The 16517-nt window shown below is 42.0% G+C and overlaps 1 protein-coding gene across 1 annotated transcript in view; it reads right to left on the reverse strand.

Annotated features, from left to right (window-relative positions):
- The window catches only part of LOC134360082 (procollagen galactosyltransferase 1-like), a 198020-nt gene that overhangs the window by 138595 nt on the left and 42908 nt on the right, over positions 1 to 16517 (reverse strand). Inside the window, exon 4 of the mRNA XM_063074163.1 lies at positions 603 to 651. Coding sequence (XP_062930233.1) covers positions 603 to 651 — 49 coding nt within the window. The remainder of the gene's footprint in view (positions 1 to 602; positions 652 to 16517) is intronic.

The following is a 16517-nucleotide window of genomic DNA, read 5'->3' on the forward strand; positions in this document are numbered from 1 at the left end:
AACCTAAAAAGAAAGCATCCCAACACTCTCAGCCTTCGTTGCAAAATAAATCGGCCACAACGTTATTCGGCCCTAATCGAACAGTCCGAAACCGACAGCAGCCATTTTCTATTTGGGAGAATAAAATGGAGGGATGCTTATTGCATTAAAAAGAGCAAAAACGATGCACGTCATTTATATAGTCTTCTAAGTACTCCGGTTCACCCTTCGAAACTGGTGTAAATATTTTCAGTGTAAAAAAGCGTGGCACACGCAGGCAACGGCAGTTGCTGTAATCACAAATTTGAACGTAAAACCAATACAAAAGCAATACACTTAAGAAAAGACTTGCTGATATAATTTCCCATATAAAGCCGTCTGATTTGTTTGTGCAATGTGATGATTGTATCACATAATGGACAGACGGCGCCCTGTCGGTAACGGGAACCTTCCTTTCCATAGATGCTAAGTTCCTCCAGCATTTTGTATGTCACGGGAACCTTCCACCCGCCTAACTAAACACCATGTGAACTGTGACGGTTCTAGCTCCAAGAATTACTTGCTCCCGATTCAAGGCGGACGGAAGTGGACTGTAAAGCGAAATCAAACCGGATGATACCCACCATTAATTCCCAGTCGGAGTCGTTAATCAGGACGAGGATGCCGGGCCTCCTGGAAGAAGAAAGGGACAGGACAGAGGTCAGTCATCAGACAACTCTCCAAATCGCAGATCTCAGGTTTATGTTCCGATTCAGCGTCAAAAAACGTACTGTATAGGTGGGTGTTCAATCGGAATTATATGGGAAATTGTCGAATATTTAACGTTTGAGCGTGTTGTATCGCTTTATTGGCTTGGAGTTTTAAAATGGTTATGGTGGGTTAATCTCCAAAAGACAGACCCGATCATCGTTCAACTAACCCTAGCCATTTCCAACTTCAGGTATCTAAATGCGTCAATTAGATAGTGGAGTACAGGCCCACAGAAACTCAGGGGAGAAAACGTGCAGGAGGTTCTAGCCTCAAGTGAGCCAGTGGGCGTTATTTCAACATTAGCCAACTTGTCTTGTTTCTCGCACTCAGCAGCACAGCAAATCGGGACTTAAAAAAAAATAATCGTGCGGGAACCACATGAACAAAATCTCTCCGCATTGGGGTGTTGCAGATGCTCTTCGGGAAAATCACCCATTAATTTCCGATGCTCCTGCAGGTCATATGCTGAGACATTAGTTAGCAGCTGACCAAGACCAGAATCACTGCCTCTGCTACACAGTCGCTATCAGTTAAAGAAAACTTGCGTTTCTGAAGCACTCACTTTGCAGCCAGTTAAATACTTTCAGAAGTGTTGTTCAGTAGAGAATCTAGCTATCAATTCCAATTCAGCAAACACCTACAAGTCATAGTGTGATTACGGCAAAATGATATGTTTAGATTATGTTGGCTGAAAGATAGTGAAGAGACAGAATAATGTTTATGCCCCACCATGGACGCTGCCTGACCTGCTGAGTTCCTCCAGCATTTTGTGTGTTGCTCTGGCTTTCCAGCAACTGCAGAATCTCTCGTGTTGAAGAGAACCTCTTGCACTGTTTAATCACCCACAGGGCCCCTTTGTGTAGTCAGGACCTTAGCTTAACAAATGATTTTACATCTCAGATACTGTAGCATTGCAGTATTCGATCCTTCAAGCATTCAGCATTTGCAAAGAGTGTGTCTGCTTTGACAATACAGCCTAGCCTCTCATGCCAGACACCACTGGGAGACTATTGATGCTACACCAGTCAGTTCAAAACCTTGCACATTGCACTTGCTTCCGGCATGCACCTGGTATTGGAGAACCAGAGATTCCTCCAATTACAGGGAAAACCAAACCCATCTTTCATTGTTCTCAGAACTCCATTCCCTTTCCGTGACTCCAAGACTCCCTGACCCATTCCAGAATACGTTGAAAATCTTTCGATTTAATACTTGAGGTCTAAGTTTTAAAATCATGTACCATGCTGTTATTGCTTAGAAAACTGTTCCTGTAAATTACGCGTTCTGCACACAAAATGCTGGAGGAACGATGGAAAGGAATAAAGAGTCGATGCTTCAGGCCGAGACCCTTCTTCCAGACCTTTCATCATCCTGATGAAGGGTCTCAGCCTGAAATGTTGACTGTTTATTCCTCTCCATACTAACCTACTGATAAATGTCCCAGCACTTTGTGTGTGTTAATCTGGATTTCCAGCATCTGCAGAATCTCTTGTGCCCGCAAATTACAAGGCCTGCAATCCTTAAAAGTATTTCAAAATGTTAAATATTTTCTAAAGAAACGTTCCTTGTATTTCAGGTGCTATTTTAATCATATCAGATGTGTGTCTCATTCTAGCAGTGTATAATGCTTAAAAAGTTAATTAAAATTGTGTTTTTGCTTCTGGGTGTGCAGTCTGTGTGATTTTTTTACAACATGATTTGCTGCTCAACAAACATGATGACATCACAAGAACCAGATGGGTTTAAATGACAAATCTAGGAGTTTAATGGTTACCATTACTGATACAAGCCTTTTATTCCATATTAATTAATTAACGGAATTTAAATTTGCCAGCTGTCACGGTAGATTTGAACTCATTAGTTGAGGCCTCTGGATTACTAGTCGAGCAATTTAACCACTTTGCCTGTAAGGGCACTGGTTCAAGAAGAGCTTTCTTCCTTTTGCTTAGAGATACCAGTAAAATGGAGAAACTCACTGTTGTCATGGACCAGAGCTGTCAAAGGGTCAGCTGCTTTACTAAAAGCAGCAGCATAAATGCCATGCCCCACATCTATGTCCATCATGAAGGACCCCCCATCACCCAGGACATGCCCTCTTCTCATTGTTACCATCAGGAAGGAGGTACAGAAGCCTGAAAACACACACTCAATGATTCAGGAACAGCTTCATTCCTTCTGCCATTTGATTTCTAAATGGACACTGAACCTATGAACACTACCTCACTACTTTTATTTCTATTTCTATATATATATATATATATATATATATATATATATATATATACACACACACTCTCTCTCTTACTGTAATTCACATTTTTTCTTCTATTATTATGCATTGCATTGTACTGCTGTCACAAAGGTTAACACATTTCACAACATCTGCCGGTGATATTAAACCTGATTCTGATTTTACTTCCTTCCAAGTTTCGGGTTGTATTGGCCTGCCATTTGAGTTGGCTAGACAGTCAAACTTGAAGTCACAATTGCAATTTTTGGACAAAGTATTAAAATCTTTTACACAGTTAGCACACTGTTTTATGATGGATCCTATTACCTGTGTTAATTCATGACAACAAAATCATCAGCATCCACAGGGATGCAGGTTTATTTTATCAATAACACATGGCTGGCAGGGAGGGACGTCAAAGAAATTGTCCAAGAATATTTTTTCCTTCTCATTCTTGAGGATTTATCCTCGTTTAAGTTTACCTCTCCCTAATGATCACACAGCTCTTTGGAAGGGGGAAACAGCAAGACCTAATGTTCTGACTAGCATGGTGTGTGGCACAATCTTGATGGGAAAAGTGTGTCTATTCTGTCCATTAATGTTTTATGTCTATAAAGTGCAAGGTGAGGAATATTCACAGACATGTAATTTTATTGAAGTATAAAAGCACCAGATGTGTGATGCAGTGTGTTTCATTGCATATTCTGTGGGTTGTCTAGTAAAAATCAGTTTTATGGGTTGAACATTCCACACAGAGACAACATTCAATGGCTTAAATTAATTCAGCACTAAAAGAATAACTCTACAATCTTCACTGATTCCTTGCCCCTTCACCATAATTTATTAATATTCTCGGACCTCTTTCAGCTTTCAACTACCTCCAATACCATCCCGCCCCCCCCCCCCCTTGGCCAGGTTACAGCTTCGCACAATAACTTAGTAGCCATTACATGATCTTTAACAGCCAAGTGCCTATCGAACTGTTCAAAAAATTTCAGTTTGACCTGAGCAAAAATTGCACTTTGCAATAGACAATTAGCAGAAATGATTGGGGTGACATATTGGAAGAACACTAAGAGTTTTATATAAGGGCAGAAAGAAACTTCCATTTATCAATTGCAGGGCTACTACAGATACTGAAGGCAATCATTATTATAAGCTGGGTAAAGACAGCAACCACAAACAATGTGATAAAGGACAAATGAATTTGTTGAGGGAGGAACATTAGCCAAGATACTTTGGTCTTGGGTTATTGCTTGATAAAAATTTTTGATAGTATGCAGGACATTTGGGAAGGAATTTTTTGAGGTGTTATAAATATTATGTTATAAACACTTCCCATACCTCTCTGGGGTTGAGGCTGGGGCACTGGTTTCCATCCAACTAGATGATGGGAATGATATTATGTCAAATGCCACCTGGTAATTTCTCCCAGTGCCCTGTTTAAAAGCGCTCTTTGGTACAACAAGTTCAAATATCAGCTGGATGCTTACATCTTCTTTAAGCTCAGCATGAATGAAGTTCACCACTAACAGTCTGTACACTTGACTTAATTATATTTAACTTTGACACTTTGACCTGCATCTACTTCACTGCCAAATGACCACTTGCTGGTTTTCCAGTCAAGCTACTCTCTTATGAGCTGTAGGAAAGAAGCTGACAGTTGTGGAACTTGTTAAGTGGTTTTGACAATTTATGGACTGCCATATTGTTGTAAAGTTGTGATTCTGTTTTCCTTAAGTGCCTGGATGACAGTGAATCAGTTTGTCAAATTACACAATGCTGGTTCAACTCCCTTAATCACAAAAGTCACCCACTTCAGTTCTCATCTCTGTAACATTACTAAAATTCATCTACCTCTCCCAGGGGCACAGTTAACTTGGGCCCTTGGTTCTCCACACATTCATACCCATTATAGGAGGTTTGGCTCAGTGATCACAATTGGTAGGCATTTGGCTCATTGTCCGTTCCCTGACCACCAAACCAACAGTAGGTTTGTAGCTACCTGTAACACAGAACAGGAGAGGGAAACTGGCCAGTTTGTTCTTGTGCTGGACTGGGTGCTGCCATCATCCAGCAGAATGCACTCATGCACTTTCCAATATTGAGTCACTAGATGACAAAGAGCAGGAATCCTGTCAGACCCAGGGTGAAGCACACCAATCATAGCACTCTACTGTTATAGAAAACAAATAACACTGGATGCTGGAATCTGAAACCAAGCCAGGAAATGATGGAAGAAACCACCCTGTCAAATGGCATCCTGTGCAAAGAGCAGCTCATTAGTATTTCAGGTTGGGGCCCTTCCTCAGAAAGGGGTTGGAGGAAAAGGAGTGAAGTGACCGCTTTAACTGCGATCACCCAAGTACTCACGGTGTAATTCTCAAATGCAAGCCTGTGCTTTACTGCAAATTGCCACCAATACCATACTTTTAATTCTGCCCTCTGACTTCTAATTTACAATGAACTTCCTTTCCTTTCTCTGGTTCTCACCACATGCATCATTATTCAAAGAGAATAATCCTATCTGTTCCATCTCTTTTCCTGCGATCTCAAAAGATTTTTGAGACTTAAAGTTAATAAATAAGACAGCATCACATCTGACACTGATTCTGTTATCCAATGCAGGTATGTAGATGGACAACTAAGGGTCCTAGATAACAATCAATGTGAACTCAGAAAAATTTTCTTACTCTAGTCCATGAACATAGAGGGAAACTGCAAAATCCCCAGCCAAGAATACTCCAGTCTGGACACCCTCACTAAAAGCACTGAATCAAGTAAAATTAAACCAAACCAGATTTTCATCAGGAATTCCCTTCCCTATACTTTATAAACACCTTAAATACCCAACCTCTCCCACAATTCACCCTGTACCAGGTCTTGCCTGTATCTCATCCCATAGTAAGTGCTGTTCTTGATAACCTGGACTAAGATCTACCCACCTAAATATAACAAATCCCATTCACATCACATACTATCCAGCTGTGACCTTGCTCCACATTAACTCCCACTGGCTTACTGTGCCCTTTACATTGTGAACCCATACTATTATGAATCATCTGACCAAAGACTCCAAACTTCTACTCACAAATCCAGCAGGTTCACTTGAAATTTTGTCTTCAACATTTTAAATAGACCCCCAACCCACACGTGTATGTGAAGAATAACATCCTGCCTGGTCCTGAGTTTGCCTTCCACTAGTTGAACACTTGGCCTCTGTATTTCATTTTCAGATCCAACATCTTCATTCAGTTCACCCTCTCTAGATGGACACGTGTTCTTTAGGAAAAAAAGCACATGGTCCTCTCCTTACAACACAGAACAGACCCTTGAAAACATCCTGGTGGTCTTGCCCCAATACTCAAATATATCCTTTATGATTTGTTGATCAGAACTGGGTACAAAGCCCAAGGTATGTTCACTCAGTGACCACTTTATTAGGCACACCCCTGCACCTGCTCATTAATGCAAATATCTAATCATCCAATCAATGGCAACAACTCAATGCATAAAAGCATGCAGACATGGTCAAGAGGTTCAGTTGCTATTCAGACCAAACATCAGAATGGAGAAAAAACGTGATATAAGTGGTTTTGACCGTGGAATAATTGTTGGTGCCAAGCGGGATGGTTTGAGTATGTTAGAAATTGCTACTCTCCTGGATTTGCGCGCACAACTATCTTCAGTATTTACAGAGAATGGTGCGAGAAACAAAAAAAAAATCTAGTGAAGCAGCGGCTCTGTTGGTGAAATCACCTTTTTTAATGAGAGGGTTCAGAGGAGAATGGCTGGATTAGTTCAAGCTGACAGGAAGGTGACAGTAACACAAATAACCACACTTAACAACAGTGGTGTGCATTTCTGAAAGTACAACATGCTGAATCTTGAAGTGGATACCCGACAGCAGCAGAAGATCCACAAGCATAGACTCAGTGAACAACTTACTAGGTTCAAGAGGTACCTAGTATGTGGCCATTGAGGGTATAGACGACAGTCAATTATATTCTTTGCTGCTATTTGCAGGTACATCAGGTTATCAGGAAAGTTAAACAAGAGTTATTGTTTATTGCAATGGGACTGAAAGCAGAAGTAGGGAGGTTTTGTTTCAGTTTTATAGGGCGTTAGTGAAGCAAAACCTCCAGCATAGCCTACAACACCAGTCTCGTTATTTAGGCCGCAATGCACTGGAAACTACTCAAAGGAGGTTTACCAGATTGATACATGGAAAGACACTTGGGGTGATTTTGAAAGACACTTGCATCTGCTGGAATTTAACAGAATGAGAAACAACTTGATTGAAATGTTAAATGCTGAAGGCTGTAGCTGTGGGCAGGGTTGATGCGAAGATGTCTTTTCTCCTGGGAGAATCTAGAACTATTGAGTCACTGCTTCAAAAGAAGAGTCACACATTTTAAGACCATAAGACACAGGAGAAGAATTAGGATTTTAGGCAGAAGGGAATACTTTTCTACTCAGATTATTATTTATTTATCGAGATACAGTGGGGAATAGGCCCTTCCAGACCTTCGAGCGGCACTGCCCAACAACCCCCGATTTAATCCTAGCCTAATCACAGGGCAATTTACAATGACCAATTAACCTACCATCCGGTATGCCTTTGGACTGTGGGAGGAAACCGGAGCACCCGGAGGAAACCCACGCAGTCATGGGGACTTACAGGCAGTGGCGGGAATTGAACCCGGGCTGCTGGTGTTGTAAAGTATTGTGCTAAACACCATGCCGTCATTGTAACTCAAAGGGTAGTAAAACCAGACTCTGAATATTTTAAAGCAGTGGAAGACAGATACACGATAAAGGTGAAAAATTACCAGAGATTGCTAGTAATAAGGAGTTGAGGTTACTGTCAGACTGTCCATGATTTTATTGAATGATGGAGTAGATTCAACGGACTGAGTGATCCCACTCCTGCTCCTAATTTGTATATCCATATTCTTATTGACTACAGGTGGAGAAAACCAGAGGTCCATGAGCCAGTCGTCATCACGGAATCAGATGTGGAGAGAGTGACCAACTTTAAACTTCTCGGCGTTATCAGCGCAAAGAATCTGTCCCGAGTCCAACATGTAATAGCCATTACAAAGAAAGCGCCTCTACTTTTTATTAGAAGTTTGTGCAGGTTCAGCATGTCATCTAAAACTCTGATAAACCTCTATACGAGGGATGATAAATAAGTTCGTGCCCTAAGATAGGAAGAGTCAATTTTAGAAAACCTAGCACATTTAATTTTCAACATAGTCCCCTCCTACCTTTACACACTTAGTCCAATGGTCGTGGAGCATATGGATCATGGCCTTCCAGAAAGCGTCCACAGCAGGGGTGATTGATAAGTTTGTGGCCTAAGGCAGAAGGAGATGAGTTATACAGCTCTCGTTACATGCACATGCAAGTCAACTCTTTGCGTGATTTGCAGAAAGTTTGAAGTTAATAACTCATCAGGGGTGATTGATAAGTTCATGGCCTAAGGTACAAGGGGATGAGTTATTAACTTCAAACTTTCTGCATAATAACTCACAGAGCTGACCTGCATGTGCGTGTAATGACAGCTGTATAACTCACCTCCATCTAACCTAGGCCACGAACTTATCAATTACCCATCTGTGACTTTCTGGAGGTCCAAGATCCGTCTGCTCCACGACCGATGGACTAAGTGTGTAAATGTAGGAGGGGCAACATACATCAAAGTTGCTGGTGAACGCAGCAGGCCAAGCAGCATCTATAGGAAGAGGCGCAGTTGACGTTTCAGGCCGAGACCCTTCGTCAGGACTACGAAGTCCTGACGAAGGGTCTCGGCCTGAAACGTCGACTGCGCCTCTTCCTATAGATGCTGCTTGGCCTGCTGCGTTCACCAGCAACTTTGATGTATGTTGCTTGAATTTCCAGCATCTGCAGAATTCCTGTTGTTTGCGTTTAAATGTAGGAGGGGACTATGTTGAAAAATAAATGTGCTAGGTTTTCTCAAATTGATTCCTTCTACCCTAGGCCAGGAACTTATCAATCACCCTTCATGGATACAAGGTGGAGAGTACACCGACTGGTTGCATCATGGCTTGATTGCAACACCAATGCCCTTGTATGGAAAATCGTACAAAAAGTAGAGTAAAGCTGTCCCCACCACTTAGCAGATTTACAAAGAGCGCTGTCGCAGGAAAGCAGCATCCATCATCGAGCACCCCCACCCATCTAGGCCATGCTCTGCTCTCGGTTCTGCCATCAGGAAGGAGGTATAGGAGCCTCAGAACCCATACAAGGTTCGGGAACAATCATTACCCCTCAAACATCAGGCTCTTGAACCAAGAAGATAACTTCAATCACCCCAGCACTGAACTGATTCCACTAGTTACTGACTCACTTTTAAGGACGCTACAACTTGCATTCTCGATATTTATTTTTTATTTTTTTATTATTTTCATTTCTTTTTGTATTTGCAGTTTGCTTTCTTTTGCACACTGGTTGTTTGTCCATCTCTGAGTGTGCGATTTTTCATTAATTCTATTGTGTTTCTTTCTACTTACTGAGTACCCGCAGGAAAATGAATCTCAGGGTAGAAAATGGTGACATATATGTACTTTGGTAATAAATTTACTTTGAACTTTGAAGTAGTCTGAAAACTAAGAATTACATCCCTGTCCTTTAGTGTACACCCTGCCTCTCTCAGCACCCTTCTTATAGAGAATCTTCACCTATCACAACCCTGTACCGTAGAATTCTTCTTTAAACCCTTCTACCCTCCCAAGTCCCCTCTCAGAAACCTGGTGATGTGGAATAGCATTTGACCCAGAGAAGCACTTAATGGGCAAGTCATGAATGGTAGGATACCCGTGGATTCACCTCTCACTTTAATTTATTGGTCAGGCATGGCTATAGCCACTAAATCTCACACAAGTGAGGTGGGAGCAGTTGCTTGGCAGTGTGCACAAACAGAAGAGAGGCATGTTAAAGTGACACTTGGAAGTGCTATCAAAGCTATTCATTTAAAGCCCGTCAACAAAAAGGAAGGCATTAGTACATCAGTTAATGATGAAAATTGGATGGAGAAGCTGTTTGATCATTACTACACTTCAACCGTCTTCAGAATAGGAGCATTCCACACTCTGAGCCATTTAGTGTGCCCTTAATTCAAAAGCAGATGCACAGCGCCAGATGGGAGCTGAAACTCACAGCGGCACGTCATGCCTTGTGACAGCAGTGGCCTTCAGTGGGATTCTGAGAGCAAGTGGCATTAAAAGTAAAAGGGTTCCACTATTTATCATTTCCTTTTTCCTCTTCAAAGAGTCGACTCACCCAGAGGTACGTGCGGGTCAGCAAGCACTCTTTGCCCATGCCATGGTCATTTGTCACCTGGTAGCCATTTCTCCAGAGAGGACACAATCCTAGCCTCGTTCAACAGCCACATACGAACTGATACTGCTGTCCAGAGGGAGAGAGAACGATACCACCAAATTTCCAATCAGAAATCAGGTGGTTGGGGACAAAACCGGTTTCATTATTTTTGTTTTTTGACAAAGTGACGAGGGTGATTGATGAAGATAGAACTGTGGGTATTATCTAGATGGATTTTAGTAAGGTGTTTGACAAGATCCCACATGAGAGGCTCATCTGGAAGATTAGGATGCATGGGAACCATGGGGAATTGGTCATTCGGATTCAGAATTGGCTTGCCCACAGAAGACTGATGGGAGTGGTCGAATTCTAGCTAAAGGATCTGGACTTGGACCTCTGCTGTTTGTGATGTATATAAATGACCTGGATGAAAATGCAGATGGGTGGGTTAGTAAATTTGCATATGATATGATATGAAGATTGGTGAAGAATACAATGACATACAGTTAGTTGTAGATACGGACGAAGGAATGGCAGATGGAGTTTAACCTGGCCAAATATGAAGCGTTGCATATTGGTAAGTCAGAAGTAAAGAGACAGTTCATTTGTTAAAAGCAAGAACCCAAATTTCTGATTAGGTTGATTTATTGCTTAGGTTTTTTCCCCCAATTATCATAATTATAAAAATGCTTTCTGCATTCCTTTAGTCTTTTGAAAGTTAGTGCTGCTTACAGTGAGCTGAGATTATATCAATTTTTGATAAGAGACTCGGAGAGTGTGCTATTATTTACAGGAGTATGTCGACATTTGAAAGATGAACTATGAAATATATAGATCCTTCTCTATTTACAACATTCAAATTTTGACTATTTTCTATAAAAGTATTGATTCTTTGTGATACATCTCCTTGATTTATGAAACTCAAGAATTCCTAAGTACTGATTCAGTGAAGGCAGAAAAAAATGTTCAAAGGTGTTTATATAAATTGTTGAGGAAGATGGCTAATCTCCTAACATGGATGAACTGGAGCTACTTTGGAAGAGGATGCTCTCACTCACACCTATCCTGATTAGAAAACTGCTCCAAGTTTCAAGACCGTCACTGATGGCCTTGCTCTTCTCCATGGATGCCATGCTGAGGGAACTTTTAGGTTTATGCATCTCTTAGTCAACTACACAGAGAACTCTGAGCTGTAAAGGGATATTCAAGGGTTGATATTCCAGTGATATGGTTTGTATTCCACCTTGGCCCAAAATGTCAACAGTCCATTTCCTTCTACAAATGCTACCTGACGCATTGAGTTCCTCCAAAAACATCGATTTTGCTCCAGATTCCAGCATCTGCATTCTCTTGTGCCTCCAACCCAGCTAGAAGTATTACTACCACAAAGCTCCAGCAACCCAGGCTTGATCACGACCTTAGCCTTCGTGTGGAGTTTCCAAGTTTTCCCTCTGACTGTGTGTGCTTCCTCCAAGTGATCTGCATCCCGAGGAGGATGGTGAGCTACACACACACAACATGCTGGAGGAATTCAGCAGGCCAAGCAGCATTAATAGACCAATGTAAATTGCTCCTAATGTGTAGATCCATGGTAGAATATGAGGAAAATAAATATTAGTTATTTATTTTACTTAGAGATACAGCACGGTGAGAGGACCTTCCAACCCAATAAGACCACTACCCAATTACACCCATGTGACCAATTACCTGAAAATCGAATCAGTGTAAGAAAAAAAACTGAAGCAATTGAAGTGCACTAAACCACTTCAATGCCAAATCTATCAATGCTGTTAACCATATAACAATTACAGCACGGAAACAGGCCATCTTAGCCTTTCTAGTCCATGCCGAACTCTTACTCTCACCTAGTCCCACCGACCTTCACTCACCCCATAACCCTCCATTCCTTTCCTGTCCATATAGCTATCCAATTTAACTCTAAATGACAACATCGAACCTGCCTCAACCACTTCTGCTGGAAGCTCGTTCCACACAGCTACCACTCTCTGAGTAAAGAAGTTCCCCCTCATGTTACCCCTAAACTTTTGCCCTTTAACTCTCAACTCATGCCTTCTTGTTTGAATCTCCCCCACTCTCAATGGAAAAAGCCTATCCACGTCAACTCTATCTATCCCCCCCATAATTTTAAATACCTCCATCAAGTCCCCCCTCAACCTCCTACGCTCCAAAGAGTGTGATGAAAATTCTGCTAAGTGGTTTAGATTTAAAGTAGATTCAGCATTTCAAACCTGGACATCCACAGAGTGCTGTGAATCATTATTAGCAGCAACATACACCATTGTAGTCAATGATCTCATGACAAGGTCTATCCCATGATCTATCACTACCACTAAGCCCGAGGATCAATGGTGATCCAACGATAAGTGCAGAAAGGTTTTCCTGGGAGAAGTAACAGGAAAACTAAGACAGGTGTGCCAGTCAGTTCAGGTAAAGTAGTGGCATTGGACTACATCTGCAGTATATAACAAAAAATTTAAATATAATAGGTAGAAATCATCCATCTGACCACTACTGGTTCAAAGCTCTGCAGTCAGCTATTGGGCAGAAGGAGCTCTCCTACACTGGCGAGGGGCCCACTGTGTCTAAAGATGTGAACCACACTTAGCCAAGTGTTGAGTGAATGATCCACCTCAGCTTCCTCCTGAGATCTCCACTACAGCAGAAGAGTCTTCAGCCAAGTTAATGCACTCCAGACAATACCGAGAAATGACTCACGGACTAGAAACAGCAAAAGGTATGGGAGCAGACAAAATCCCTGCCCCAGGAGTTAATGTCTCATATGGAAGATTGCCAGAGTATGTTCTGTTCACTAAAAGCAGGATAAAACCAATCCAGCTCATCAATACCTAGTCTACTCTCAATCATCCACAAAGCGTTGGAGGGAGTTCATCGACAGTGCTGGCAGATGCCGGTACTAACATATAACCTTCTCACTGATGTCTCGTTCGGTTTGACAAGGACCACCTGTAATCTTAAATCAGGTTCACGGGTCCAGCGAGACAGGACATGCACTGACTTCAAATAGGTATGTTAATCATTTATTTATAAACAGTAAAAATCCAACCAAATATTGATGTTACAGACACTACGAAGCTGAATATTCAACAAACATCCATACATTCAACAAACATACTGAGTTAAAAGTGCTCGCAGAGCATACCTTCCCAATCGTCATGTGCATTCTTGCCTTAAACAAATGATGAAGGGAGCAAGCCCCTTCCACACGCTATTTTATATACAGTACCCAGAATATTTGAAACTGGACACCAGGCATCTATCCAATGGGAAAAGCAGCTGCAATTTCTAAACTAACTAATAACAATGGAAGCAACTTTTGACAATCAGAATAAGCCACATCTCCCCACAGGACACCACCTCACTCCAGACTTCACAGGTTTGGTTTAAACATGCACCAAAGAGCTGAATGACTAAGGGCTGCAGGCCCACAACATTGACTCGTTCTCTTTCCACAGATGCTGCCTGACCTGTTGAGATTTTCCAGTATTTTTTGCTCCTCTATATCAGGGCAGCACTGGTTAAGCTACAGTCAATGGGCGTCACGTGGGAAATACCCAACAGGTGGAGTCAAACCCAGCATACAAGATGATAGTGATTGCTGGACATTACTCATACCAGCTGCAGCACATCACCACAGGAGTGGCCCAGGCACATCCATCTTCAACTACTTCATCAATGATCTTCTGCCCATCCCAAAGGGACAAGTGGGAACATTCACTGGTGTTGGCCGGAGCCCAGAGTCTGAGAGTCCGCTGGGAAGTCTAAGCCCCAATATCTGCAAGTCTGCTGAAGGCCAAAAATGCACGACCTGGGGTTAGAGGACTATATACGTGCATGGGTAGATGGGAGGGAGGGAGGAAGGAATGGGGCTCGTTTTGTTACTTCTTGTGTTCTATGTTGTTCTGCCAAGCATTGTGGGCATGCTATGTTGGTGCCAAAATGTGTGGCGACACTTGCGGGCTGCCCTCCAGCACACCCTCGGGTATGTTGGCTGTTAATGCAAATGACACATTTCCCTGTATTTCACATTTCGCTGTCTATTTCCATGTACATGTGATAAATAAAATCTGAATCTTGATTGCACAGTGATCAATTCCATTTGCAACCCTCAGCAAATGAGGCATTCCAAGCCTGCCGCATCCAAACATTCAAGCATTGGTTAAAAGGTGGAGGGAAATGCTCATTCCTCAAAAATCCAAAAAAACAATGACCAGTTCCAACAAATAACTGCTTAACCTTGACATTAAAAAGTTTCACTAAGTCTCCCACTGTAGACGATCCAAAGGTAATGACCAGATGTGGACCAGCCACATAAATAGTGTGACACACAACAGCTCAGAGACTGGGTACCCCTGCAGTGTATGACTCACCTTCTATCATCCCAAAGCCGTTCCACCATCTACAAGGCAGAAATCTGGTCCATGATAGAATGCAAAGTCAAAATCAAGTTTATTGTCGTATGCATAGGTGCAATGAAAAGCTTGCAGCAGCATCACTGGAAGATAGCATCAGATACACAATATTCACGCCCAAAAAAAGTTGACGTCATACAAAATTATACAAGAATGAATACAATTAGAGAAAAAATCTGTCTTGGTGTTGCAGGTTGAATATTTTATGAGAAGTCCCACAGTAAAATCTATTGTCAGTGCTGTCACTGTAGTGTAGTGTTTAGAGTTGTGCTGGTTGGTAGAAGGCTCAAATGGTTGAGCTCTCTACTTGACTGGATGAGTGCAGTGCCAACGACGCTCAAGAAGTTCGACACCATCTAGGACAAAACTGCTCACTTTATTGGCATCCATCAATCGCTCAAAGCATTCATTTCCTTCACCCCTGTGACGGAGTAAACAACAGTTCCAAAGTGATTTGCAGTTAGCTACCTAAGCTACTCAGCCACACCTTTCAACCTGTGACCTCCATTGCAAGGATGATGAGGGCAGCAGATCTGGAACAGCAGATTTTCCTCCAAATTGCAAACTATTCTGATACAAGACCATAAGACATAGGAGCAGAATTAGCCTATTCAGCCCATCGAGTCTGCTCTGCTCATCATGACTGATTTACTATCCCTCTCAACCCGATCCTCCTGCCTTCTCTCTGTAACCTTTGACACCCTTACAAATCAGGAACCAATGAACTACCACTTTAAATATACCCAAATATATAGATGACCAAATTTACGCTCAGTGGCCACTTTATTATGTACCTCGGTTCGATGTGTGTGCATTCAGAGATGTTCTTCTGCACACCACTGTTGCAATAGCTGGTTATTTGAGTTACTGCCACCTCCCTGTCAGCTTGAACCAGTCTGGCCATTCTCCTCTGACTTCTCTCATTAACAAAGCATTTTCACCCACACAACTGCTACTCAAGGATGTTCTTCGCTTCTCGCACCATTCTCTGTAAAGACGCACTGTTGTGCGTGAAAATCCCAGGCGATCAGCAGTTTCTGAGACACTCAAACCACCCCATCTGGCACCAACAATCATTCCATGGTCAAAGACTCTTAGATCACATTCCTTCCCCATTCTGATGTCTGGTCTGAACAACCGAACCTCTTGACCATGTCTGCATGGTTTTATGCAATGAGCATCTGCCATATGGTTGGTTGATTAGATAGCTGCATTAATGAGCAGGTACCTAATAAAGTGGCAACTGGGTGTGTATACCCACATATACCTTAAATTTATGGAAATGAACCATCAGTGTCCCATCATCACTGGATCTAAATCCTGGAAATATTTATCCAAAAGCACTATAGAGAGGAATACAGCTATGTTTAAGGGAATGGTTCACTGCAATGTTCTCAAGGACAATGAAGGATGGGCAGTAAATGCTGGTCTTGCCACTGACTCTCCAATCCAGAGATACGAATAAAGATTATTCTACAAAGAGGATTTATTGCTGTCAAATTTTTAAGGTTTTCTATCTCAAAACATGTTCAAAATCTGAAATAAAAACAAATTACTGGGGTCATTGACTGGCTCATCTGCCACTCTGGAGAGGGAAGCATTGTTAATGTCTCAGGTCAACGACCTCCTCACCATTTCCCCCAGTGCCGACATCCACAACCGACAAGAATTTTGTCCCCTCTCTCCACTTGCCCGTGAATGATCCCACTTGTAAAGAGATAGCGATCGGCAGGATAAATGAAATGCGAAAGGCATCCTTCACA

Source organism: Mobula hypostoma, chromosome 21, assembly GCF_963921235.1.
Source record: "Mobula hypostoma chromosome 21, sMobHyp1.1, whole genome shotgun sequence".
Classification (NCBI taxonomy): Eukaryota; Metazoa; Chordata; class Chondrichthyes; order Myliobatiformes; family Myliobatidae; genus Mobula; species Mobula hypostoma.